Below are 27,595 nucleotides of genomic sequence, written 5' to 3'. Positions count from 1 at the left end.
GTGCGATTGCTAGTCTGTAACCCAATATATCTGATATTAATCCCCTCACTGTCTGATGCGTTGAGACCTGCAAGGCACTTCAATAGCTAGCCCTCTCCCATTACAGCTCATAAAGTTCTGGCCTTTTAGAATTGAAGAGACGAGACGGCTACATGCTCCCAGGCTCACATTTGATATTTCCTGAGTGGCTACAAACAACAGAACTTCACTCATTTACACCAATGGAAGATCTCATCACCAGCTCATCACCATTTTTATTCTTTTTAAAAGACTACCCACTTTCGGGAATGTAAAATGCAAATTCCTCATTTTCAGCTGCTGCAAACAGCAGTCAGTTTTCCATGTATAACTGGTGGGAAACAGGTTACAGTGTGACTCCGAACAATATTGGCTCAGCTTTTAAGCCTGGTTTAACATTTTTAACGGTAATAATAGGCTCAGTAAAGTATGCTTCAAGCACGTTCTTGTGTCCCTCAGATTCTTTTTGCTCTGCATTTTGGATCAGTGTATTTGCAGCCCAAGAACAGATGGGCATTGCTGAAACAATTGGAAGGCCAGAGATGTTTCCTTTCTTTATAGGCACGCATTGTGACTGAAATTCTTTCCTCTCCCTTCTATGCAAGATCTCAATAGGTTTAAAAATATGTTTTTGCAGTAGGCAGAATGTGAAGCTAAGTCCACAGGTGTATGGGGGTGCTTAAAGACACAGCTGGGATTCTGATTTTACCCCCCTTCATGTTGCACAGTGCAATAATTTATTTATTAACCCAGAAATAAAAAATTTATTTTAGGGTTCTTCCACGTCTTCTTTAATTGGCTAGGTGTTTGTCAACTTTTTAATAAGCCAAAAAATTGATATTAACGGGGGGCAACTTCTCTTTTATAGCAGTTTAATATGACTAAAGAAAGTGTTTCAACTGTTAAAAGTGTTCTTACTAAATGTTGGCCAGCTCTTTTGTTTTGAAATACTTTGGTTTTGACTGATTTAAAATTAATCTAGTAAATTAATCAATCTATGGTCACCTTAACGAGCAACTCCAAGAATACCCTTTAATCTGGAATGTATTGCTTGTGAAAGTTGTTAATGCAGAATGTGAACCTGGAGAGAGAGCTTTTTAATTCAAAAGTACATTCTAGGCAAGGTGAGTTTTTCATTCAATTTATAGGTCTTAAGAAATGTAAAAAACAATAGGTACTCACTACAGCAAGGGCATATCAAATCAAGTTAAATAAATCTTGCCATTTGATGGTTTCATTTAGAATCCCCATGTTACAGTGAACATCCAGATTTTGCTGAATGTTGCCATTTAAATGTGAATATTGGAAATCCAGAGGAATTTTGTGAATACCTGAAAACAGATATATATCCCCCACCCCACCAAGCTCTTTGTAGATATACCAGTGAATGCTGACATTCACCATATCTGGGGCATTCTGCATCATATACCGTATTTTTTGCTCTATAAGACTCACTTTTTCCCTCCTAAAAAGTAAGGGGAAATGTGTGTGCGTCTTATGGAGCGAATGCAGGCTGCACGGCTATCCCAGAAGCTAGAACAGCAAGAGGGATTGCTGCTTTTACTGCACAGCGATCCCTCTTGCTGTTCCGGCTTCTGAGATTCAGAATATTTTGTTTGTTTGTTTTCCTCCTCCAAAAACTAGGTGCGTCTTGTGGTCTGGTGCGTCTTATAGAGCGAAAAATACGGTACTCATATCTTAAATCACATAATGCAAGCCAATTATTTGACAAATAAAATCCAAAGCATTGTAGTATCCTACGTATGAGTGGTAGCATATAAACATGCCATTCAACTGCTGTGACATTGCATTAAAATGGATGATAGGCAAGAAGCCTTATAATGCTACTACTAGAAGGCTGTAATTCTAGCCTCATTTACTTGGGAGTAACCACCATTGAATTCAATAGGATTTACTTCTGAGTAGAGAAGATTAGGGCTGTGGTGTTAGTGATAAAGGTGTCTTGCTTTTAATTGAATAATAAAATACTTACATAAATTGGTATCAAATAAAACTATCTTTACAGAAGTAATACTTTAGGATATTTAATTGATAAAGTTGGGCTATTTGTTTCTTTTGTCTGACAAAGACACAAATATTTTTTGTGGGGGTAGGAACATTAATTTACTGGAATTATGAAATGTATACAACAGGCTGATTACAATAAATAAATAAATAAGCCTCAAATTCCCTTTAATTCATGACACTCATATTACATACCATATTCTTAGTTAAATTGATTTAGCTCTGCCCCACTCCAGCAATACAGCTTAGCATTTCCTAGGAGTCATAATCACACATGCATTGGCTTCATTTATTTATTTATCAATATGCAACATTTATAGATTTTTGCTTCTCTGCTTTCTTCCTTACTAATGGCTTTAAACCTCATTCTCTCATTACTGCCTTGCCAGCTCTCTGAAGAGCTCTGTGCCAAAAGGAGAAGGCAGAACTCTCTTGGGATCTGTGCTTCAAGGCAGTCAGCAGCAAAACATAAAACATCTAAAGAAGTGATTTGGAATCTGTGGCCTGATATTTAAGTGGTGGAAGTCTACATGATTGAAGTCAATTTAGCTTCACTGTTTATACCAGCGGGCATATTCCAATGGTATTAAAATACCTCTCTCTATGTTTACTGGCTCTCCCCATAAACTTACCATCCTGTTGTTCCTTGGAGAACTCGATCTGTTAGAAAAAAAATCAATCACAAAAAGCCCCCTTTTTTTAAAAAAAAAAAATACTTGTTGGACTTGACAGCATCCAGCTTGCTCCTTGAAACATCTTCCCAAGATGCAAAGAAAAGGATTTTGTCCGATTTTCCAAGTGTAGCTGAGATGCCACCAGGTTGCTAATGGAACAATGCCTACTTAAGCTAATGAGTATCCAGTATTTGATGTTCCATGCAATGAATCACATCAACACGCAGGGAATTGAATTTATGTTCCACTTACCAGCAATCTGATCAGCGCTGAAGGACTGCATTTGGCAAAAGAGAGAGGAAAGTAAAAAGCTGGTACTCTTGGAGGGAAAATTGCATTGACAGACAAAAGTTATACATATCCTATAGTGTGTTTATGTGAACTAATTTGGCCACAAATGTATTTTATGTATTCCATTATTTGAAATCTTTCCAGGCCACCTTTCAGGGCAAAGCCCTCCAAAAGCAGTTTATGTTAGAAAAATAATAATAATAATAAAAGCAGATAACAATGTCATGTAAGTATTTGAAGTCCATTATAGTGTCTTCCTGCACACAATCAGAAGCGCACAATATATATACAGTATGAGCTAAATATCCTAATCCTTTTTAGAAGAACATATTATTGCATTACAGTAGAGAACATAATGTAAATCGAAAATATCATTGTGCAATAAATACTACATTCAAAAGAACTAATAAAACAGAAGGTTTAAGACCCATATGTCCTTTAAGCCTTTATTTTAAAAACATGCCATTTTGTTACTGTTCATAGGCAGGTTGTGCCTCTGAATTCTACTGCACATATATTTCAGCAAACATGAATTACAGACTATTGATAACAACAACCTGCTATAAAAGACGGGAAACATGCGAGCTATTACATAAGACAAGATTTCCCAAATAATCCCAGTAATTTCACATTAACAATAAGAATAGATGCAGACACTCCTGCATGATTTTGGTAGGACACTATATTGGTTCTCTGACTCCCTTAGGCTATGCATTAATTACACACTTGAAAATGACAATGTTAGATCAAACCACTGGCTCACTATGCAGAGCTAATTTTCTCCTGCACCCACCATGATTGTGAAAGTTGGAAGGGAAGAGGAGGAGGCAAGGCTGGAAGTTGCCTGAATCCCTGAGAGTGGTCCTGACTCCCTGGCCTTATTTCTTCTTATTTAACTTAAGCCAGTGACATCATGGGCAGGATTAAGTGTCAGAGAGTAGTGGCCACTCCCCCTAGGGGAGTTCTTTAACTTTCTTAGGGCAAAGGCAAAGAAGGATCCATTTCTTGATGGACCTCTCGTAGGCACTATTTTTAGGAGGGTGAAGAGCAGGCAGGGAGCTGCTGCTTGCTTTCCTGAGTTTGAATCCTGTCAGCACTTTTTCACTCTGCAGCGTAAAGATGGAATATTCCTTATGTAGTCTTCCTCAAAAAAGGCTTATCGCTTACGGACGCCTGTTCATATTGAGCCAGCTGGTGGGACAGTGGACCTCTCAAGGGTTTCTCCAGCTGGCTGCCTTAAGCATTTTCAGCTAGGTCTGATACCTTTGGTATTGAGAACGACATTTTCTAGCCAGTGAATTTAAGAAATTATTACACACCAGGGAAACCACCCCTCCTGCTTTCAGTCAGCATAGTTCACTTGCCAGTTAAGGCAGAGAGTTAGGCAGGTTTACTTGAAGTAAGATCCACTATGTTAAGGGAATGTTACTCCCAGGTTAAGTTCACAAAGGAAATGATTAAAGATCCAAGAAAAAGTAGCAGGTTTTATGATAAATTTGGCTTGATTCATGCATTAATTTTGAACATGGTAAAGCCACTGTTAAGACGATTTTACCATATCAGTTTTGAGTGATGAGTCTATATTGTCTCCTATGTAATGTGGCATTTTACTAAGACAGAGCAAACTTTAGCCTTCAATAGTTCAATCTGGCATAGTGAATTCCACATCAAACAAACATTCAGAAAACATTCACCTGTGTAGAACTGATGGGATGATTTTACCATGAGCTCAGTGATTTTACAACATCCATGAGCAATATGTGAATTGGACCTTAGTGGTGTAAAATTAGATTCAAATAGTTTGACTTAGCCAACCAATGGCTTGATAGCCTTAAGAACAAAACTGAACAGCTTGGTGGTTGCCTGAAGTCAAATATGTAATCTGAATTACTTCTAGCATTTAAAGTATGTATGATTCATAAGATTCTGTATTTTTAGATTTTGTGAATCGTGATAAAATGTAGCTCATGTAGGTTTTGGAAAAATGATATGCTGCTGGTTCATGAAAGACAGGAGAGGGTTCCCATCATTATAATACAGTAAAAAGCTGGTAGCATATTCAGAGACAGGAGTTTGGAATACGACCATTTCCCTCACTACATTTACAGGTTTATTTGCAATCCCTGTAACATTGCCCTTGCCATTCTTTGACATTTCTGGTAGCTACAAAATACAAAACTTGCATATCTAACTTGCATATTAAAGTGTGGGTAGGGAGACCACATTTTAAATATATTTTGCTTTTATGCAGTTTTGTTTTATGTTCAACAGTTTAAACCCATGTCTCAGGTTTGATTCTGGTTCAGGTAAAAAAAGTAGAGTAATTTACCTTGTTTGAAAATTAATTGATAATTACCACAGTTTTAGAGGTAACAGAATGGGACTCAACATTGCTTCCAGAATGAGCTAAAAAGGACTCTGGAGTTCCCCTTGGACATAATGAAATGTGAAGCTTGCTGTGGGAAAAATCCTAATTCCTTTTCATTGGCTAAACAAGTAATTGCCATGCTATCATTATTTCCAATTATATTTAATAATTTGTAACTAATAAAGTTCTACAACTACAGTTCCTAATTAACAGGTGAAGAGCAGCATCTGGAGTAGGGCATTCAGTTCTTATGGTAAATTTATTATCAGGAGGTATTTTTTCCTTGTTGAGCCGCAAGACCAAGATTGGTCCTTCTCCAGGGCATGGTTACATTTCCAATAAACTCACCCCATAGAAACTTTCAGAATATGAGATTCATGAATGAATCCCATGTAAATTTGGGTTAAAGGCAGGAGTGGGGCCACACCAGCGCTATAGATGGCATCCTACAAGCAAGGAGAATGCACATCCGGCCCCACAAACCAGGCCATTTTTGCACTTCTGTTGCTGTGGGTAAGAAAGGATTTTTCTCTTTGAAAGGGAGGCTGAAACTTCATGAGTGAAGTTGTTTCCCAGCTGTTAACAGTAGAAATTCTTAGATACAGCTAAATTGGCATTATGGGATTGGCTTGCTTATAGACTATAGATTGCTGAGTAGATCCACCCAATGGGACTTACCCACCTGTAAACCGGTGAAGAATTACAGCCCAAATCACTTCAAAAATTATCAGGGTTGACCTGTCAGTTCTTCAGAGGTAATACTGGTTTAGACAGGATGAGGCCTTGATTGGTGCGTAAGAAGAAAGCTGGGGAATCTTACATGAGTTGTATTCCTCAGCAGTACAGAGTCTGTGTGTGTCGAGGCTGAAGCAAAATGGATTCTCTACAGATCCCTTTGCCTTTGGACCTTCTGGGTTTGGTTTGGTTTTGACAACGTACTATTCAGCAGAATGCAGGTGGAGCCCTTTAAGAGGTATTCAGTTTTGCTAGCGTCTCCTCCTCAAGGCAAATCCTGCTTGGGCTTTTGAAAGATGCCATGGGGACCTGGGCTGGCACCTGAGGTGGGCCACAAAATGCTGGGGAAGAAGAGGGGAGTGAGCCAGGATGAAGTGATATGGGAATTATTATTCACTGTCCAATGAATTTATATTCTGCTTATGGAAAAAAGCCTCTAGCTGGCTCACAAGTAAAACAAAACACACAGAATCATAAATTCAGGTTGCCAAGTAGCGAATGGCATAAACAACAAAACAAAGCTATTGGAATCAATAAGAAATTGATAAGCTTTACTGAAGATACTCAAGATACTCAATATTAACCACTGAGCATATATGAAGCTGTAATATGTCAAAACTATTAATATTGCTGAAAAGTCGGGGGGCGCGGTTAAGAAAAAGTATTTGGCTGGTGCCCCAAGGATTGCACAGTGGTACCTCGGGTTACATACGCTTCAGGTTACATACTCCGCTAACCCAGAAATAGTACCTTGGTTAAGAACTTTGCTTCAGGATGAGAACAGAAATTGCATGGCGGCAGCAGGAGGCCCCATTAGCTAAGGTACCTCAGGTTAAGAACAGTTTCAGGTTAAGAACGGACCTCCAGAACGAATTAAGTTCTTAACCCGAGGTAAGGTAAAGGGAAAGGTACCCCTGCCCGTACGGGCCAGTCTTGACCGACTCTGGGGTTGCGCGCCCATCTCGCTTAAGAGGCCGGGGGCCAGCGCTGTCCGAAGACACTTCTGGGTCACGTGGCCAGCGTGACGAAGCTGCTCTGCATCAGCGCAGCACACGGAAACGCCGTTTACCTTCCCGCTATAAAGCGGTCCCTATTTATCTACTTGCACTTAAGGGTGCTTTCGAACTGCTAGGTGGGCAGGAGCTGGGACAAACGTTGGGAGCTCACCCGCCACGGGGATTCGAACCACCGACCATACGATCGGCAAGTCCTAGGCACTGAGGTTTTACCCACAGCGCCACCCGCGTCCCTACTAACCCGAGGTACAACTGTATAAAGTTACCAGGTGTCCCTGTTTCCCGGGGACAGTCCCTGGATTTACAAATCAGTCCCCTGACAAAATCCATTGAAGCTGAAAAGTGTCCCTGGATTCATTGAAAAAAATCTGGTAACCTTAGCATAGTAGGCACCAGGTGGGCTTCCCTGAGGAGGGCATGCCAAAGGCAGGGGGGAAAGCCCCTGTCTCTCCTCCGGAGGGAGGTTTTCCATAAGCCCCAGGTGAAAACCAGCACATGATTGAATAATGTGGTTTCCCCCACTGCTTCTAGTTAGGTGCTAATCAGGAGTGAGAGAAGAATTGCTATCTCCATGTTGAGCCATGCATGGGAATAAGAAATAAGGACCATGTGGAGTGTCAGATGATAGCAGATGAATTATTAGCAAGAGTTCCTGTCTTATAGTGTTACTTCTGACTGAGGAGTGTGAGCGAAAAACAACATCTCAACATTATCCTGCTATACATAGAAATTGGAAACAAACGTGAAAAGAAATAGGGTGTAGTTTTTGTCTTTGGTAGGAGGAAATTGTCATTTCCCAGGACTACTTTCAATTTTATTAGGTGACCCTCAGGGTCCCATCCAACAGTACAGTTTTCAAAATATATAAAGAGAAATGGCTATGGATATGTCTTTGTAATGTCTGAAAGTCCATAGCTGGGTTGTCCCCTTTGTTATGGGCAGTCTTAATAACTACAGAATAGGCCAAACTCAGAAGAAGAAGCTTTTCTTGGATGGAGGTGTGGTGATACAGGAAACTTGTACCACCGGCAGATTGCTGTCTGCCATGCAACTGCTCAAAGCAGGTGAACCTCTGCCCATAAAAAAGTGAGACGGATGGGTGGCAAATGTGTGAATTGTGAGGAAGGATCTAGAAGCTTTACGTTATTGGTAAATAACATTCTAGAATTCTGACACTTTTGCAAGTGATGAGTCAGACTTGTTTACGCAATATACCTCTAAAGCACATTCTTTACCTCAGAGAATTCTGGGCACTGTAGTTTGTTAAGGGGTGCTGGGAACTCTAACTCTGTGTGGGGTGCCCAGAATTCTCTGAGGGGCAAAATGTGGTCTAAAGGTGTTTGCAGCCCAATATGCCTTAACTGACATATTGGTCAGATCAGTGGTCTGATCACATTAAATTAAACGGTCAACATTACTACAACCATGGATATCATATAATAATAATACTGGGCTGTGACACTTCAAACAGTGGTTCTCTCCCCCCCCCCTCTTTAATCAGCTCGCCTGGGCTGCCTCCTGTTCCTCATGCTGCAGTTGGCATGGCTGCCTAGTGGTGGCCATGCACACTGCAGAGCATGATAGCACCTTACGTTTTTATGCATATAGAAAGAGAGTGAAATCCTACCATACAGTAAGACGTTCTGTCTAGCAAGCATGTTTAGGATTACAGCCTTAATCCTTTTTGTGTAACAAATTTTGTCACTGTTGAATGTAACCGTAAATGCTATTTTCATCCCATCCCAGCTGGGTCTAGTCTCTGCACAAGCATGCAAAATAATGCAGTGATACTGTGCCACTTCAGGTTGCAGGTGCAGGGCCTGACATAAAAAAAATATTTTAAAATCCACACAAGTAACAACAATCCTGTGTATGTTTATTTGGAAGCAAATCTTGTTGATTTTAATGCAACTTACTTTCAAGTGAATGTGAACAGAATTGCAGGCTTGGCCTATTCTGAAGCTGTTGTTTATTCACACCACTTTATCTTCAGCATAACCCAATTCACTTGTATATACAATGCTCACCTAAATGCGAGAGGAGCTGATGCGAAGAATCTGGGGCCCTGATCCATAGCTCTCACCTAAAATGTGATGTGTGTGTGTCACCTTTATGGACAACTCTAAAAAGCCTCAGTCTACATTTATGTGGTGAAAATATGGGAATGAAATTCGCCATTAACGTGTTTCTTTGGTGTGGAATTTAGAAATGGAAGTAACAAGGGCTAATTGTATATGTTTTTACGTAGCTTTAGGAGTAATGATTCTTTAAGAATAGAACCACCACCACATCTTAGCACTTCCATTTTCTTCACAACTAATTTTCTAATCAGCACGGTAGAAGATGAAGAAACACAGTGCTATTGACATTTACAGTGAGTTCCAGGGGACCTGTCTCCTTTGAGGTGCTTCCAGTGGCCATGTTGAGGTATTCATATCATTAGGGTTTGTGCTATTTGCCAAAACATGTAACTTCTGTCTGTAAACAGGAAGCGTGCCAAATATATATTCAAGGAGCATATTTAAAGCCCACTCTTTAATATCTCTTGATATATGACACCCCTTTGATAGTCATTATCCAAATGTACAGTTTTGTTTCTTCAACATCTTGATTTTTCAATATCAGAAAACTAAATTTGTATTCTTGGCCAGATTAATTCAACTCTAGAGTAAGAAGAGTTCTTGACCTTTTAGATGCCAAGGCACAATTAATTATTTTGCCTATGGCACCTCAAGCAGCATCCAAGCAGCAGCAGTGAGATGTTTTCTCACCGTTGCCATTAAAAGGCGTCCTCTGTAGGAACAACATAGAGGTTCACTCTGTTGCTCACAGATACTGGGCTGGTCAGTGGTGGGGAAGGTTGTGGGTATGGATTAAAAGAAGACCCCTCTCTTTGCTGAAGACACACATGACTGACTTAAAAGTAAACACCATGGCTCGGTTGCTACTGTACCGCCAGCCCAAGGATTTAGGATTACCTGGCCATCTCACATGGAATAGCTTATCCAAAAGTTACTACAGGTACATAGAGTCCTATCTGTGAGGAAGTGATTTTCAGTAGCAACCATTACCTTTGCATTAACATTTAAATATTCTAATAATCATGCCATTTGAGCATCACATAATACAAATTTGGAATTTAGGGTGGATATGGGTGTGAATGCTACTTGTGCTGAATCTTCTAAAACTCATCACTTTGGTGATTCAGCCCATCAGCTGAGTTTTTAAAATACAGAAGTTTCTCCTTATTTCCTCTTATTGGGAGCAGTAGTTTTGTGTTTAATAATACAAATTTGGGCATGGCAGGAACCGAGTCAAGAACTTTTAGTACTAAGAAGAATATGAATCGCTATTTAGTCCAGGACACTGAATCAGGACCCTACATGCATAAAGCAATCCTGGTAAGATCCCTGTCCAGCCTTGTCTTAAATCTTCCTCATTGGAGGGTAATATCATGCCAGCACTTTTTTGAGCTTGTTGCTTCATGCATATTCTGAATAGATATGCAAAACTCTTCTTAATGATGTACTTTTTGACATTCAAAAACCACAAGTATTCAAGCAGCACTGAAGCAAAAACACTTATACAATCCATTTAGTTAACTGGCATGTATGTTTTACAGGCAGAGGCCATGGAATCATAGAATTATAGCTACTTCCTATGGTGTCCAACCCTAGGAAGGATTCATTAAGGTAGGGAAATCCTCTTTGCCAGGGGTAGCCAATGTGGTGCCTTCCAGATGTTGCTGGAATACAACTCCAGTCATCCCTAACCATTGCCCATGTTGGCTGGGTCTGATGGGAATTTCCATCCAAAAACATCTGGAGGGCACCACATAGCCCACTTTTGTCTAGCACAACCACCTGCCACTTAAGCATAGATTTATAGGAAATTCCATTATTTAACCCATCAGGATAGTAAGTTTAGGCAATGCTTATGCTCTTGTAGGACCAGGAAGACTTAATGGTCTAATGAATCCCTTCCAACTTTATACTTCCGTCTAACAGGAGAGAAATGGCTTCCAACCCTCAGAGACCACTTGGACCAGCCTTGGGTATAGTGGCAGGTCAATAGATCTTACCCACATAGGACTTCCTTTTCATCCTCTTCGTGTCTCACAGATGCAAGATAGAGAGAAATTGTGTCTGTCATTTGTCCTTGTGCAAAGCAATGCAGCAGTATGTATGGTATTGATGCTGTTATCTAACACTATATAAGAATTTAATTGCAGATTCTTTGGCTGTGTGAGCAAACCTGCTATCAGGCCTTAGCATAATGGGGGTTTGAGGGTTGAAGATACAAGGTTTGTTTTAATAAACTTTTCTTTTTCCTCTTTTTTGATACAAATATTAGTTTCACAGTATTGTGAGTTGTCTGTCAAGGCAATTTATCTGTTTACCTTCTCTCCTTATACCACTTGTAGTGTTCATTCAGCGACGACCTGGTTGAGTAGTATTTGTGAAAGCCATTGAAGAAAATGGTCAAAATATGCAAAAAATCATATATACAATGGCATGCACATGCATAGTAACACGTCAACACTTAGCACATTGTATGACTCTATGCAAGACAATGCTCATTTGTCTTCTGCTTTCTCCTTTTATATTTCCCTGTTTAAGAATTGCTGGATCCAACCGAGCAAAAGTTGGGCTGCATCAATAGGAGTATAGCATCTAGATCAAGTTCTGGGCACCACAGTTCAAGAAGGACACTGACAAACTGGAACGTGTCCAGAGGAGGGCAACCAAAATGGTCAAAGGCCTGGAAACGATGCCTTATGAGGAACGGCTAAGGGAGCTGGGCATGTTTAGCCTGGAGAAGAGGAGGTTAAGGGGTGATATGATAGCCATGTTCAAATATATAAAAGGATGTCACATAGAGGAGGCAGAAAGGTTGTTTTCTGCTGCTCCAGAGAAGCGGACACGGAGCAATGGTTCCAAACTACAAGAAAGAAGATTCCACCTAAACATTAGAAAGAACTTCCTGACAGTAAGAGCTGTTCAACAGTGGAATTTGCTGCCAAGGAGTGTGGTGGAGTCTCCTTCTTTGGAGGTCTTTAAGCAGAGGCTTGACAACCATATGTCAGGAGTGCTCTGATGGTGTTTCCTGTTTGGCAGGGGGTTGGACTCGATGGCCCTTGTGGTCTCTTCCAACTCTATGATTCTATGATTCTATGAAAAGTTAGTTCCAGTATAGCAGTGCAATTCTATCTACACTTGTATGGGAACAAGACCCACTGCATTGTCTACACAAAGGTAAGATTGACTGAAGTATGGGTATTTATTCACTCAGAAGTAATTGTGCATAAGACTGTGGTCTTAGTCATGACTAACTTAACAGTGCAATCCAATATATGTGCATTCAAACCATTTCTGCCATACTTTCAATGTCTGCTTGTCTGAATATCCTGAAATGCTGGTGAGCTTTTTACAGGATTTGTGCCCATTGCTCTTACTGTGCTGTATATGCTACTTATTATTAACAGTCTACACTACTCTGCAGTCCCCTCATTCCAGACATTTTATTTCATGCACTGCAATCTGTGGCCCTACTCAAAGTCGGCCACAGGATGGCAGAGCTCAGCCAGGAGTTGAGATGGGCATGCAGGCAGCCCTCTGAGCTTCAACCTAAGACCTGGAGGAGGGGGAACTATCCTTCGTAGAACTTTGGACTGCCAAAATAAGAGTCCTTAAACACACAGCCTTTCACTCCTGTGAAAGAAACATGTATGGCAATACTACTTTATCAGCCTAGAGCAATACCCCTATAGGCCACAATCCAGAATCTGGTATTTGGTTCAGTTATAACCTCCGCAGTAGAGAGCATTTGTACGATGTCAGACCTTGCTCTTCCAGAGTCCTACATTGCACAGGGAAGCTCTTTGAGTAGAGAAGGCTCTTCACTGCAGACAACAGAGGCTGCTTTATTGGGGCAAATGGAGCACAGCCCCACAAAACTGTTTTCCCTCACAGCCCCCACCTGCCTCCCTTCCGATTTACAATCAGACACGTGTTAGTTCTGTCTGTCATTGAATACGTTATTAGAAGGTAGGGTGGAGGAGCAAGTCCACTGTCAGGGATTGCTGTCATTGGACTCCCTGCTTATAGGAGCCTCCCAAAACTCCTGCTGCGTGCTGGTGGCAGCAGCTGTTGCCCTTCTGCATGGGGCCAGCACCAACTCCCCCACCTGTTCTTTCCTTCTGTATCTGACAGCAGTGGCAAAAAAGAGGATCAGCTACTGCCGCCCCCAGCATCTGGAGCATCCCTACAGGCTCTTTCTTGGTCTAATGCAGGGTTTCCCAAACTTGGGTCTCCAGCTGTCTTTGAACTACAGTTCCCATAATCCCTGACCACTATTCCTGCTAGCTAGGGATGATAGGAGTTGTATTCCAAAAACAGCTGGAGACCCAAGTTTGAAAAACCCTGATCTAATGTGATGGCCCTGGTCAGCCACTGCTGCCCCTTCTTGCCACCAGCATTTGCTACAGAGGGAGGGAAGCAGTAAGTGAGCAGAAGTGACCAAGTGGTGACAGCGGCAAGCAGGAGCAGCTTGACGTTCTCCTACAGGAAGGCTCAGTATGTTGTTTCAGACGTCCATTCTGACAGTGTTGCTCTTTCAGCATACAGTATTAGAGGAGAGATCTGCTTTTCTATGAAAGTTGATTACAGTGGTACCTTGGTTTAAGAACAGCTTAGTTTATGAACAACTTGGATTAAGAATGCTGCTAACCCGGAAGTAGGTGTTTTGGGTTGTGAACTTTGCCTTTGAAGCAGAACATGTTTCCCTTCCTGTTGCGTGTGTTTCATTTGTAAATTGAGTCCACCGCTGCTGTGGGAAAGCACGCCTTGGTTTAAGAACGGACTTCCAGAACGGATTAAATTCGTAAACCAAGGTACCACTTTACTTCCCATTTTTGCTTTCCATGGATGTTTGCTTTCCTGGACTTTGGGTGTCTGGGGGAGAGGTGAACGTCTCCTACACTGTCCATCCCTGCTTGCAGCCTCCAGAGCACCTCCTCTGATACCTCACACCCCTACCAAAGAAGCCGAACCCTCTCAAACCCCCATACCAGGTTCCAGAGAAAGGCCAGACTGGGGACAACTTCGATTGGCATGTGAAGGTGACCTGTTGTCTAGGCATCCCTTGCTGAGTCCTGATGTGAGGGTGGGGTGGCTTGGGTGGGACTAAGGGAAATCTGCAATCTGCAGTACACACTTTCCTGATATGACTCACTCATTGTTGCTTTCTTTGAAACAGAAATTAGGTGTATGTGATCAGCAGAGCTCTGACACCAAACCCACCTAGATGTACATGTGTGTTCTGCTAACACAATTTTGCCTATTCTTCTAAAGGACAGGGCAGGCAGAGGGAAGGAGACTCCTCTTCCTCTGCCCCCACCCTTTAAGATGCAGGTGGGCAGCCTGCACCTTTAGGGCCATATGCACTCACAGCCCAAATTTGTACTACACTTGGCCTAATTTCATGTGAGGGGTAGGCAGAGGTGTACATAGCGGTTGACCAGGTTGTGGCCCACCAAGGGCACAGGACTGGTGTGTGTGCATACAAAAATTGTGCCTCTCCACTCTGGCTCGGAGTGGCTGCCTGTCTCTGTGCTCCCTGAGCTGCTCTGGGTGGCCAGGCAAGGCATGCAAGCTCCTCTGGGTGCATCGTCTGAGGAATCCTGTCACTGGTGTGGCCCATCGCTGCAGCCCTAAGGGGCTCCCTCCCGGTCGGCAGGCAGCAGGAAGGCAGACAGGCAGACTAGAGGAGGAGAGGCGGAGCCAAGCCAATGGTGATGGAGGAAATCACTGGTGGAATGCAAAAGGCAACAAAAAGCAAACTTTTTGGGTTTCTGGTTTACAGTCTCTTTGGAGGTGCCAACATTGCTCCTTGCCAAGGGAGCAAGGGACTGGGGTGGGGTGCGGGGCAGATTATCTTCTTGCCAAGGGTGCAAGGGAACCAAGGTATGCCTCTGGTGGTGGGGAGAGGAATGGAGGTGACCCCACCCCTATTTGAATCTGGCCCCACCCATCCATGCAGCCTCAAGAGCAAAAGGGCTGCCCTTCCCCCTGCTTTAGGAGATGTGGAGAGGATGAGGGATGGCCAGAGCGAAGGAGGATGCTTTACTCACTGACCTGGCCTTGAAACATATGGGGGAAGGAAGCACCACAGTGAAGGTGGGAGCAGAGCAGCTTAAGAAGTCTCCTTCTGTGCTCTCTGTCCCTCCCTCCACCATAATAGTCATCTGCTGGATCTTTCCTAATAATGAGGATAAACCCAAAGGTCTAGCAATGTTCCTCTTGCCCTTTTCTGTTCATGATCCTATTCTCACTGGGCGCCAACTGAAGGTACTTTGTCCTGGGATTTGTAGAGGAGGCTGAACCCGCAGGCAGGTGGAATTTTCACCTGCTGCACATGGTAAACATAGAGGAAATATTCGTCACACTCCAGGAGCTCCTCGGGCGTGTTTTTATATCAAGTCGTTTTAATAGAAGCATTTTATTCCAAGTCAGGTCAGTGGCAATTAAATAGATATGTTTTGTAGTGAGCTGCATCACAGAGTGGTTTGATTTGAGATGTAACTGACACGACAGGGTATTAGAAATTAGTGGAGTTTCCGGTCAGGCGAATGTGTCACATTAAATCAGTTAGAGCTTTACTGTCCAACAGGTGGTGCTAGAAAGCAAGCCATCTAGCACCGCCCTTCAGAAAAAACTGAATTTAAAGGCTATGGATAAGCAAATATTAGCCACCAGAGGACTGTCTACTAATGTTCAAAATTTTAAAGAGAAGCTGGAAATAGTTTATGCAGTGCTTTAAATAAAAAGAATCAACCAAGTGTGCTGAGTCAAGGCTGTTTTCAAATGGTTACTTGGGATTTTCTATTGTAGGGAAAGGCTGCATATGTCTTCATCGGTTGCTTGAAAACTCTTGTTTCCATTGAGAAAGGAAATATCTGTTCATATGAGGGTTCCTTGACTAAAGAGCGTGAGGGTGCCTGAAGGGAAGCTGCAGAACAGAGCCAATTTGAAAAAGAACCCAGCTAAATCAGCTCTTTCATCTGTTTGCCTGCTGGGTCTCAGACAACGCCTTGGAAACTTAAATCCCCAAAGTTGAAGCAATAAACTATAGCTTTTGATCAGTTTATTCAGTGGCAAATGCCATTAATGCAACTCCCTCAGGTACCAATGGAAAGGACTCTGGAACATAGCACCCAGGGAGAGGGGGAGATGGATTGAGAGTCTAGGCTGAATGTCCAAGAAAAATGTTCTCAAAAATGTAAATGGCTACAGTGCCGGGCATTTTATTCATCAAGATGGTTCTTAGGCTTGGAGACTAGATTCCCAGCACTAATCCTTGGAACGGCAACTATCTCAGGAGGTGACCTTATCCCCATGAGGCTGTCCGGGCCTCAGTTATGAGGATAAGAATATTCAGCTACCTCACTGGGGTACTGTGAGGATAAGGAGTCTCAAATGTGGTAAAGAACAGGGCCATATAAGTAAGAAGACATATGAGCAGAGCACAGGGCTAGAACACAGGAACCAACCATTATTGTTTTAGGACTGGGTACATCTAAGGAAAGGGAGTGCAATTGCCTCACACCCCTGTTATTTGTAAGTTGGGAGGGTGGCTTTCTCACATCTAGTTTTGTTGGAGAATGGTTATTTAGACCTTTGTCCAAATGTATTTAGACATTTGATACAAGTGTTCAGAGATTACAGGGATTGTATGCTTCAGAAATGGAATACTCTTTCAGAAGTGACTGAGTGATAAAGAGCATGGGCTATGAATTGGTAAATTGCCCATGCACTCTCTAGGTGGTCTCGCATCCTCAGTCCCCACACATCAGGGTAAAAATACTGACTTTTGTTACAAGGTTGTCCTAAGAATTCCTGAGACAGTGTATATAGAGTACTTTCAACTAAAAGGCTACGTCTTATGAGGCAATAATGCAAAATGTTTGTTTAGTAATTCAAGAGGTTTCTCCTCTCATACTGTATTGCAGTTAAATTGGAATATTCATTTTTTGTGCGCTAGCTAATTAGGTATAAAAGCAGGGAGCTCTGGTGCCAGTCACAGAAGGTCCACCTCTGCCACTAGAGTGACACTCTTGAGTTAGAAAAGTGGTTTCATGTCTGAAGAAGAGGGTCATGCAGGGCTGTTGTGAGGGCTGAAATTACAGTATTCCATCTTTCAGATGATAAATACACCATTAAGCATATTTATGTAAAGGTAAATTAACCGGAGCCACTAGAGTTGAAAATTCTATTTTCTCCTAATGAATTGGATACATGCAGCTTTGAAACTAATGTAAATTACTTCAGCGGAAAATACAGCAAACATTCTTCTTCATAGCTCAGTGTACAAGAAATCCACCATCTATTATAATTGGAAAAAAGTGCCACAGATGGTCTCATTGGAGCCCTGTCTCCTCTCGGTTCAGTTTTGAGACTTTTTGTTTTTCAAATGTCTAGTATCACTGTTTAGGCGATGCAGATATAATGCTCCCTTGGATTTTACTCTGGCACCCCTGTGGCTTGCTTTTTAGGTGTCAAAGAATCAGACCTAACAACACTTTGGTACTGATTAGTGTGCTATTTCAGGATTAGTTATGGAGGACTCTTAAGACTGAAATCCTAACCATACTTACTTGCTGGAAGTCGGCCCCACTGAAGGCAGTGGCACTTACCTGCGAGGAAACATGCAGCGATAGTATTGCAAAGTAAGCCACATTTGCCAGCTTAAAATGATTAAGAGTTCCCTAGAGGGACCTGGTGGTTCAAATAGAGAGCTACAGTATCAAAATTCTTGCCCACCCTTACAGCGTTTTTCACTGTTTAACTTGCCATATTAGGCTTCATTTCTTAAGCAGAGTTTCCTAAATTGGTACTGTGATCAATCAAAGGGCTTGTAGGTGGCGAGATGACGCTCTACTTAGTCACTCAGGGAATCTATCCAGCTGGGTCTGTACCCTCTGGCTTCATTCCACAGGCAGACGGCTTCCTTGCGGATCACACTTTGAGGTAAAATCCTGGGCAAAATAGTGACTGCGTTGCATAACATTTAATGCCAGCATGCAACAACTAAATGGTGGCATGCATCAACTTTGAAAAAGTAAAAACACTCAAAAGTATTTTCATGTCACTGCAATTTGCAAATCATGATCCACAGAGATGAAAGATGTAGTCACTGAAACATGTCAGCTTTTCTTTTAATCTCACATCCAAGTTTGAGTCTGACCCAATTTTAAAGCTTAAAGGAAATGAACTGGGTTGCTATTTTTCTTTCACATCAACAATAAGCAAAGCAATATATCCAGAATGAATGGCTAGTCAGCCGATAACTATATATATATATAGATATATATATATAATAATAATAATTTCAGAATAAAAATTGCACACTAATTAACCCTTATTAAAAAGGAGGGAGATTTGCTTAATTTAATTAATTGCAAATCTGCTGTGAACTTTGTTTATACGATTTGTGATTTATCCGACAAGGTAAGCACAGACAAATTTAACTGAGAAAGCTCTGATTCAGGCCAAATTGAAATAGATTAGACACCAGAAACAAAAAACAAAAACACCGCCATAGGTTTTTGTTTTCTAACATGCCAAGTTCAGCTACTGAAATAAATATTTGCTGTGCCTTTTAAAAAAAAAACACATAAGCTGTAAGTATTTCAGAAAAAAATGCCCAGTTTCTTTTCCAGCTCAGCTTCATTAAAGTATTCAAGCCATAAGTAAGACCAGCCAAAAATACCCTTCCAGATTTGAATAAGATAATGCACCTGTTTTTTCTAGCTTCAGTGACCACATACGTCCATCCAGTTACCTTGATGCTGGAGAGATCAATTGCTGCTTCTTTGGGTTTTGCTGGTTCTGGTGCTGGAGCTGGGGCAGGTGCTGGGGCAGGTGCAGCTGCTTTCTTGGCGTCTTTCTTTGGTGCCATTTTCTTTTCTTTCTTTTTTAAGTTAAAAGGTGCCCCAAAAAACCCTTATAAGAGATTCCTGGATGAGGAGCAGCAGATGGTGAGGATGATCTACAGCCTTGGAGGTAGACCCAGTGTGTTGAACACCATAAGGGCATATATATATTTCACTTAGTGCCTAATACAATCTTGACACTTGCAGCTGGATTGGACAGTTTGCTAGTCAAGGGGGATGTCATCCGAGTCAGGCTATAAATGGAATCTAAGGGGGTCAGACCTTCATCAGATTCAAGGGGACTTCTGTGCCCTTTTTTAAAGCCTCCCGAACATTTTTGCAATAGATGAAAAGGAGGGAAGAATATGACAAAGCCAGTTTCAGGTCTCTCGTTGACATTCGTTCAAGTGTAAGATTGACTGACACTTTTTTTCTTGGTAGAATTACAGTTCTGCTAAAGTTGTAAATCTTATTTTCCATCACTGTATGTCATTATGGGGGGGATTGAATTTCCATCTGGAATTTTGACTTTAAGGGTTGGGAAATGATCACCAGTTTCCATCTCCCCCTCCCCCTCCCCTCTTTCCTCCAGATCATGTCCCCTCCTCTCTCCTTTACTCCTCCTCCATTTCCTTCCTTTGCAAGATGAAAATGTTGATCCAGCAAAGAGTATGGGGGGGGGGTTAAAAATAAAGGCAGGCGTATATGGAAAACCCATCCTGCTTTAGCCTCTCTCTCCACTCTCTCATTCTCTCCAGTCCAAGATTCTTCCATCTGTTCTTATTACTCTTTTAATAAAGCTCAGAATCTACAATAAAGCTACTCTGAAAAGCCAGAAGCTCTCCGCTTAATCCAATTTCATGTATTGTTGGCTGACATAACCAAGCCCAATTTATAAAGGAGACAGACATGCCACCTAATGTATTTTCCCAGAAAGGCAGGAGACTCCCTTCCCTCACATCATTTATAAAACCAAAATAGCTATCAATCAAGGATAGCAGTTGTGTTTATTGTTTCTAATTTAATTGCCAGTTCTTCTGTCACGTATTTAGCTCTCTTCACTTCCAGCCTCACAGAGACATTTCCCCTTCTCATGCTCTCCCGTTCCTTTCCTGAGCAGACAAGTGTTCAAGCTCTTATTAATCACTTCTGTGTTACTCAGAAGGGCTCTGCTCTCATTGTTAATTAAACCCATATTCGGTTACTATACTCTTAGATCCGAAGGATTTCTGACCTCTGCAGCCATCTCAACTGTGTTGAAAATCATTTAGATAGATTTCAGGATCCTGGTATCTTTCCAATAATAAGCACAAAGCTACCAATAAAAATCATTTATATCCTTGCAGATTACAAGTTGGGTTGTATTAAATGTAGAAAACAACCAAGATTCAAGTTAGTTACTTTCCATATTAATTACTGAACTTTCCCTCCCGCAGTAGTTTGGTCTTCTTGAAAGTGTGATCACCTGTTTATCTTCCTCAGAGGGGTTTACCACACATTAGAAGCAGATGTGGCAAAATGATCAATTATTTGGACTCATGGTAACCTTAAAACATACCCACACTCTTCTTGGGCGGCGGGGGGGGGGGATGTTTCTATATTTTAAGGAAAAGAACAGCTGGGAAATGGTCTGACATGGCTGCCAGCTGTATTTACTTAAAATATTGTCCACCCATGACTGGAACCGCCTATATGGAGTGCAAAAGGTCTTCATTTAATTTTGTTTTCTAGTTTTTGGTCACAATTAGGCCACATAATGTAGCCTAACATGGGGTCTCACACACAAAACCTATTTGGTTTGTATCTAATTCTGCTGTTATGTTTGCAAAACAAGACTTCTTCTTGGACAATGGTACTGACCCTTCTCTTTCCCGCAGCCCCCAACCCCTTCCAGGGTGTTGGAAGACCCTTTGGGCACACACAGGGAGAAAAGAGGAAGGGGAGGTATCCTGCTCCATGAGTTTAACTCTGCTCATGCAGTGTTAGATGCAACCCTTTCTGATGTTTTTATTTTTTTTATTTCTATCTTGTCCTTCCTTCCAAAGGAGCCAGGATTGCAGGAGGACTGTGCTAAACACGGCATTTGTCCCTGCTTTATTAAAGCTCTGTACATTTGCATAACATTTAGTTCACATTACTGTGAATCTACACCTTGCAGAACTGTGGTTTATAATTTGCGGCAAGCCAGTATTCTTCATAATGACTAAGATATTCAACTACATTTTTGCACAACTTGAGGGGGATTCTGATCTCTCCTTCCACCCCCCCCCCCATGCCCAGTGCTATACCCAAAACTGCTCTGGAAGGTTGGGGGAACCCCAGGACAGATTTATAGAGTGCATTGGGGCAGGGAGGAAAGGGGGAAGTGATTCCATTGAAGCCACATGCCTAGCACTTCGCTGAATACCATCTATAAATGAGGTTTGCACATTGAAGTTAAAGCAACAATGTAATGGGATTATCACCTCCCAGTTTGACTCCACTTGTTAGGTAATTGCCTACTGTTAAGTAGTAGCCCAAGAAAACCAATCTGGAATAGCAGTTTAACACATTGAAATATCAAATGCTAATTAGAATGACCTATAACCAGCAAAATCCAAGAGGGAGGCAGCAGTAGCATAAGACTTTTATTAGAACCAGCTAGAAGTCACAAGGCAGTGAACTAGCTTTGAGTCTCACAAAATTCTTCCTCAGGCTGGATGTTGAAAAAAAAATGGAAGTGGGGGAATGTTGTCTCAAAAGGGCAGAGCAAAGGCCCATCTGTAAAATGGGACCATCTTAAGATGGTGTCCCAGACATGCAACCTGATCCTTTGCAAGTTTACTCAGCAATAAACCCCACTAAGTTCAGTTACTCACAAAGTAGGTCAAAGAGCAGCACCAGTCTCGAGACAAATAAACATGTCAGAAACCATCCTCAAAGCTCATTTCATTTTCAGCTTTCTAAAAGCTATTGGCTTCTTGGATGTGTGAAAAGAGCCCATATACAAAACCAGACAAAAAGATATACGAACAAATGCTGCAAATCTGGGTTCCACAAAGAAGGAAGAGACTACTTTGCAGTATGCATTAGTGTTATTTGTTAAGCAACTGAGGCACAGGTTTAGGTCCCACAAGGTTTATTTAGAAAACCAGAGCTTTTTAATTTTTTTATTATTTTGGGGGGGGGCTTCACAGAGAGCAGTTTTTTAATATATATAATATTTTATTAAGTTTTACAAGAGAAAAACGATACAAAAGAAAAAAAATACATATTAAAACACCAACAAATACAAACAATTAAAGCACAACAAAAAGGAAAAAATATAGCAAAACAGGAAAAAAGAGAAAGATATTAAAAAATTTAACAAAAAGAAAAAAGAAAAAAGAAGAAGAGAAAAACCTCTTTTCAGATTCTTATCATTCATTACCTTATTTTCCTGACTTCCACCCGCCTCCCTTTCTTGTATTCCACTTTAAAATTGATCAGCAAATTCATTCTTATTAGTTTTATCCTTAAGTAATTTCCCTCACGTATTATACTTTCCCGATTTTCATCCAATATCTATCCCTTCTTTCATACTCTTGTTTCCCTTATTTACTAGAACCCCTTCATTTCATTTCAATGTCATCAGCATTCAAAAATTTTACAGTGTTTTTGTAAGTAGGTTTTAAACTTCTTCCAATCCTCCTCCACCCGCTCTTCTCCTTGATCTCGTATTCTGCCGGTCATTTCTGCCATTTCCATGTAGTCCATTACTTGCATCTGCCATTCTTCCAAGGTGGGTAGATCTTGTGTCTTCCAATGCTTTGCAATAAGTATTCTTGCTGCTGCTGTGGTGTACATAAAGAAAGTCCTATCCTTCTTTGACACCAATTGGCCGACCATGCCCAGGAGAAAGGCCTCTGGTTTCTTCAGGAAGGTATACTTAAATACCTTTTTCATTTCATTATAAATCATCTCCCAGAAAGCCTTGATCCTTGGGCATGTCCACCAAAGGTGAAAAAATGTACCTTCAGTTTCTTTACATTTCCAGCATTTATTATCGGGCGAATGATAAATTTTTGCAAGCTTGACTGGGGTCATGTACCATCTGTACATCATTTTCATAATATTCTCTCTTAAGGCATTACATGCCGTAAATTTAATTCCAGTGATCCATAACTGTTCCCAGTCAGCAAACATAATATTATGTCCGACATCTTGTGCCCATTTTATCATAGCAGATTTTACCGTTTCATCCTCAGTATTCCATTCCAACAGCAAGTTATACATTCTTGACAATATCTTGGCATTGGGTTCTAACAGTTCTGTTTCTAATTTTGATTTTTCCACCTGGAAGCCATTTTTTTTGTCCAAGTTATAGGCCTCTCTTACTTGAAAGTAATGTAAGCAATCTCGCACCTTATCTTTAAGTTTCTCACTACTCTGCAGTTTCAATTTATCACCCTCCTGCTCCAAAATTTCCCAATATTTTGGCCAATTAGTCTCCATGTTAAGTCTTTTCAGGGCCTTTGCTTCCATAGGCGATAACCACCTTGGAGTTTTATTCTCCAATAAATCTTTGTATTTAATCCAGACATTAAATAATGCTTTTCTGACAATATGATTTTTGAATGCCTTATGTGCTTTAACCTTACCGTACCACAAGTATGCATGCCACCCAAATACATTGTCATACCCTTCCAAATCTAGAATATCCGTGTTCTCAAGAAGTAGCCATTCCTTCAGCCAGCAAAAAGCTGCTGCTTCATAGTACAACTTAAAGTCCGGCAGGACAAATCCCCCTCTATCTTTTGTATCCGTAAGTATCTTAAATTTTATTCTGGGCTTTTTGCCCTGCCAGACAAATCTAGAAATATCTCTTTGCCACCTCTTGAAACAATCCAACTTGTCTATGATCTGCAACGATTGGAACAAAAACAACATTCTCGCCCCATATCCCTGCTTAATGTGGATTACAAAATTTTTGCTGATATCTTAGCGAAGAGATTGAAAAAAGTACTAGCAGAGATGATACTTAAAGACCAAGCTGGCTTTCTCCCCGGTAGACATCTATCAGACAATATGAGGAATATAATTAATATTTTGGAAAAGCTACAAGTGAATATTAATTCAAAAGCAGTTTTGATATTTATAGATGCAGAGAAAGCCTTTGACAATATTTATTGGAGTTTTATGAAGAATAATCTTTTTTTAAAAAAAATATATTTATTAAAGTTTTCAAAAAATTATATAAAATAGAAAAAACAAAAAAACAGAAAAAGCAATAAGACATACATACAAAACACATACAGTAACAAGTATAATTTCAATCCCTTATATTCATAAAACTTACTTTCCCGACCTCCTCATACCTCCCCTTTCTGTATTCCAATCTCTAATTAAATCAATTCAGCAAATCCTTCCCCTAATTTCTGTTTAATTTTTGATCTTTCTTTTCTTAATTACATAATCATTACAGCTAAAAACCCCTTAATTTCCATGGGGTCACGAAGAGTCGGACACGACTAAATGACTAAACAACAACAAAATCAGGTGAAATGGAGACACTGTCGGTGGGTGGTTTCCCAAGTCTGGGAAGTATGGAGACTGTTCTAGATGGGGTTGCATTTCCATGAAACAGCAGGTTTTATGTGAGGCTGCCATTGAAGATGTTCTAGAAGTTGCAATTGGTAATGTATAGCGCCTCCAGAATGCTGCACAACTCACCCAATTCAATTCATATTGAATCTGTTTTCTGTGATCTGCATAGGCTGCTTATATACTTCCAGTTCAAAATGTAAATATTGACTTATAAATCGCTAAGTCATTTGGGGGCCAAATACTATCGTTACAGCTGCTGTCCTAGGCCCTAAAGTTCTGCAGGGAAGGTCATTCTCATGGTTCCAGTGGGCATGGTCTTTGTGGTGGTGCCCTATCTTTGAACTTATTCCTTGAGCTATGTCAAACTTATTTGCTATAGGGTTTTCAGTGTCTATTAGAAGAACATTTTTACTTGTACTTATGAGGTTGTGCTAATGGGTGCTATATTGGTTTCATGAACTGGAAACTCTTGGTTTTTAACATTTTGATGTACCGTATTGTGGTTTTATTGGTGTCAAGTATATTATTCAGTTTTTAATATACTGCAAACCACTCTGGTTTTTCATGAAGGCATGTCTATAAATGGAACAACAACACCCAGTTTATCTGAGAAAGAGTGACTTGTGGTGCCTCACTCAAATGTATATGGCCATCTCTGGCCCTGAAGTTTCCATTAATAGTCTAAATCCTACAAAGGTAAGTTTGCTTAAGCCCCTTTAAATCAATTGGCTTAAACATGCCTACACTGTGTTGCATTTAAGCCAATGATCCCATATAACTTAAACCTCTCTCTTAGAAAGCTTTATACACCCAACCATGTATCATAAATTGGGCAACATGTGCCCCAGAGTGAATGATAGCTAAAAGGCCAGTGCACATGGATGTGAGAGCCACTTATCAAGCGAGACAGTCTGGTAGCAGTTCAATAGGTAGAGAGATACGTGCAAGCCTCAGTATTATGTATAGTTCAATAACTTATGGCTCACTTAGTGAGGTGTTTCGAAGCAATCTTGGAAATGATGCAGAGGTGAAAGGAAGCAGGAGAAGAAGAAGAAGAGTGGGAAACATAGTGACAAACATGATTTTTTATTTTTTATTTTTTTTAAAAAAAATATTTATTGGCATTTTTAAATACAATACAGAAAGATAAACAATATCACATATCTCTTGACATAGTTTCATAGCTTCTTTGGACTCCCTCACATCTCCCGCTCCCACTTTCATCCCAATAATATTTCCCAGCAATTTATCACCTTGCTTCCAGTCTTCATATCTAACTTTCTCTTGTTGCTTCTCTAATTTCAGATTCCCCATGTTCAGATCCCTAGAGTTTTAAGAATAATCCAATAATTATCCAAAAAAGAAAAATTCCCCCCCTAAATCTTACTTATATTCATAACTCCATCTAGTTTTTTAAAAAACTAGATTTTTTAAAAAACAGAGTCAGATGGCGAGGCAAGCCTTAAAGTGGGGAAAGACTTCATAACACAACCAGTGTGTCATTATTATTCATATTATAAAGAAATAGAAAGCGGAAAAACACACGTTTGCCCAACCCAACCCAACTCCGATCACTGTTTTTCTTATTTTACAATTGAGAACTTGGGATAAGAAAATATTTGGATGTTTTTATAAAGGATGTCCCAGGTTTGTACATCACAAGGGATCCTCCACACACGCTGCAGATGTCATTCTCAGCATGGCAACTGAGGGGGGCAGGAAGAGCAGCACAACTCCAGGGCAGGGCTAAATGGCAAGCTTTGCAGCCTATTTCACCACGCTTGCCATCTGTATGTGAGTAACATGTGAAGGTGGCATAAGGATTGGATTAGAATGATGTTAGTTGCTGCCAGACTTGTCATAACACAGCTGTGGAAATCACTGTTGTGGAGAAGCTTATGCATCAACTCTGTGCCGTCAAGGGACAAGCAAAACAGAATACTGTACTTTTTTGCTGAATGCAGTAGTTTGGGCCCCCCACCCCGAATACTAAGATTGACAGTTCAAGGATACTCCCAGCCCAATATGCAACAATTTGGAAAAAATAATTAAAGATTCAAGTGTCCAGGGAATTATAATCAACTGATGTTGTTTATGGTGCCTTAAGTTTCTGCGACTTTAAATATGTGCGCTCCACCTAACATAGCCATGTGGACTGTGCTGGGGAGTAACAGTGGGATGTGAGGCACACAGGTATAATATACATGTAGATCTCAGTAAAATAAGAGAACATGGTGGTGTCTGTGTAAGAGACTGTGCAATGAGGCTGGGGAGGGGCAAACATTGGAGGTGCAATCCATTGATTGGGTCAGTGGGCTGTGTGGAGAGGTGGGGGGGGGAGAAAGCAGGAGCTGGAAAAGTTAACTTAAAAACAAGCAAATTACGTACAGCTTGTTTCTTTTTGCTGCTGCTCTGAGGCCAATTCATCTTCAGGAAGAGAAGGGCTGTGAACTAGCCCAGTTCTGCCAGGTAACAGAGGGTTAGAAATCAGCATAAAGCTTTTCTTGCCTAGCTTTCACACCTAGTAATAGGCACATATCAATTTGCTGCTGAAGTTTCAAGCGCTGGCATGGGAGGCAGAGACAAGCTGTGGACTGCTAGCTGCCTAGTTCAATCAACATACCAAGCTCAATCGTCATAATCAGCAACAGCCAGCAAACACTACTGGACAATAAGACCTACCTTCCTTTTCCAACTAACCATTGCCCTGGACTTCATGTAGGAGAGTCAATTTTCTGTGACTAACTTCTTGGGTGCCTAGGACAAAGTTTAAGTACTTTAACCATGCGGACAGGAGCTGACCACAGAACTGGAGAGCTCCACCAAGATCTACTTTAAGAAGCCCTGGCTTAGAGGTGCTTTGTACTTTTCAAAGCCCCTGAAAGAAATTGGAACACATTGAGGAATTCACACCAATTGTTTAGTATGTAAAGCTTAAGATGAACAGCTGTGGATTTAGATGCTTTCCCTT

The 27,595-nt window shown here is 40.9% G+C and overlaps 1 protein-coding gene across 3 annotated transcripts in view; it reads right to left on the bottom strand.

The window, feature by feature from the left end:
• MYL1 (myosin light chain 1) overlaps window positions 1-19,205 on the bottom strand; it is a 29,537-nt gene extending 10,332 nt beyond the window's left edge. Inside the window, exons 1-2 of one of the 3 annotated variants that reach the window (XM_081899219.1) lie at window positions 18,969-19,205; window positions 2,676-2,703 (exon numbers count right to left, since the gene is read on the bottom strand). In XM_081899219.1, the coding sequence (XP_081755345.1) occupies window positions 2,676-2,703; window positions 18,969-19,085 (145 nt within the window). In that variant the 5' untranslated portion in view covers window positions 19,086-19,205. Of the gene's footprint in view, window positions 1-2,675; window positions 2,704-2,969; window positions 2,995-3,801; window positions 3,925-18,968 lie in introns of those variants that run through there. The other 2 variants (XM_081899221.1, XM_081899220.1) reach the window with 2 other exon arrangements.
• Window positions 19,206-27,595: the final 8,390 nt, after the last annotated feature.

The sequence above is a fragment of the Podarcis melisellensis genome, assembly GCF_964234715.1.
Source record: "Podarcis melisellensis genome assembly, chromosome: 1".
Classification (NCBI taxonomy): domain Eukaryota; kingdom Metazoa; phylum Chordata; class Lepidosauria; order Squamata; family Lacertidae; genus Podarcis; species Podarcis melisellensis.
Note: the sequence above shows the minus strand (reverse complement) of the source record. Positions and strands in the feature narration are given on the sequence as shown.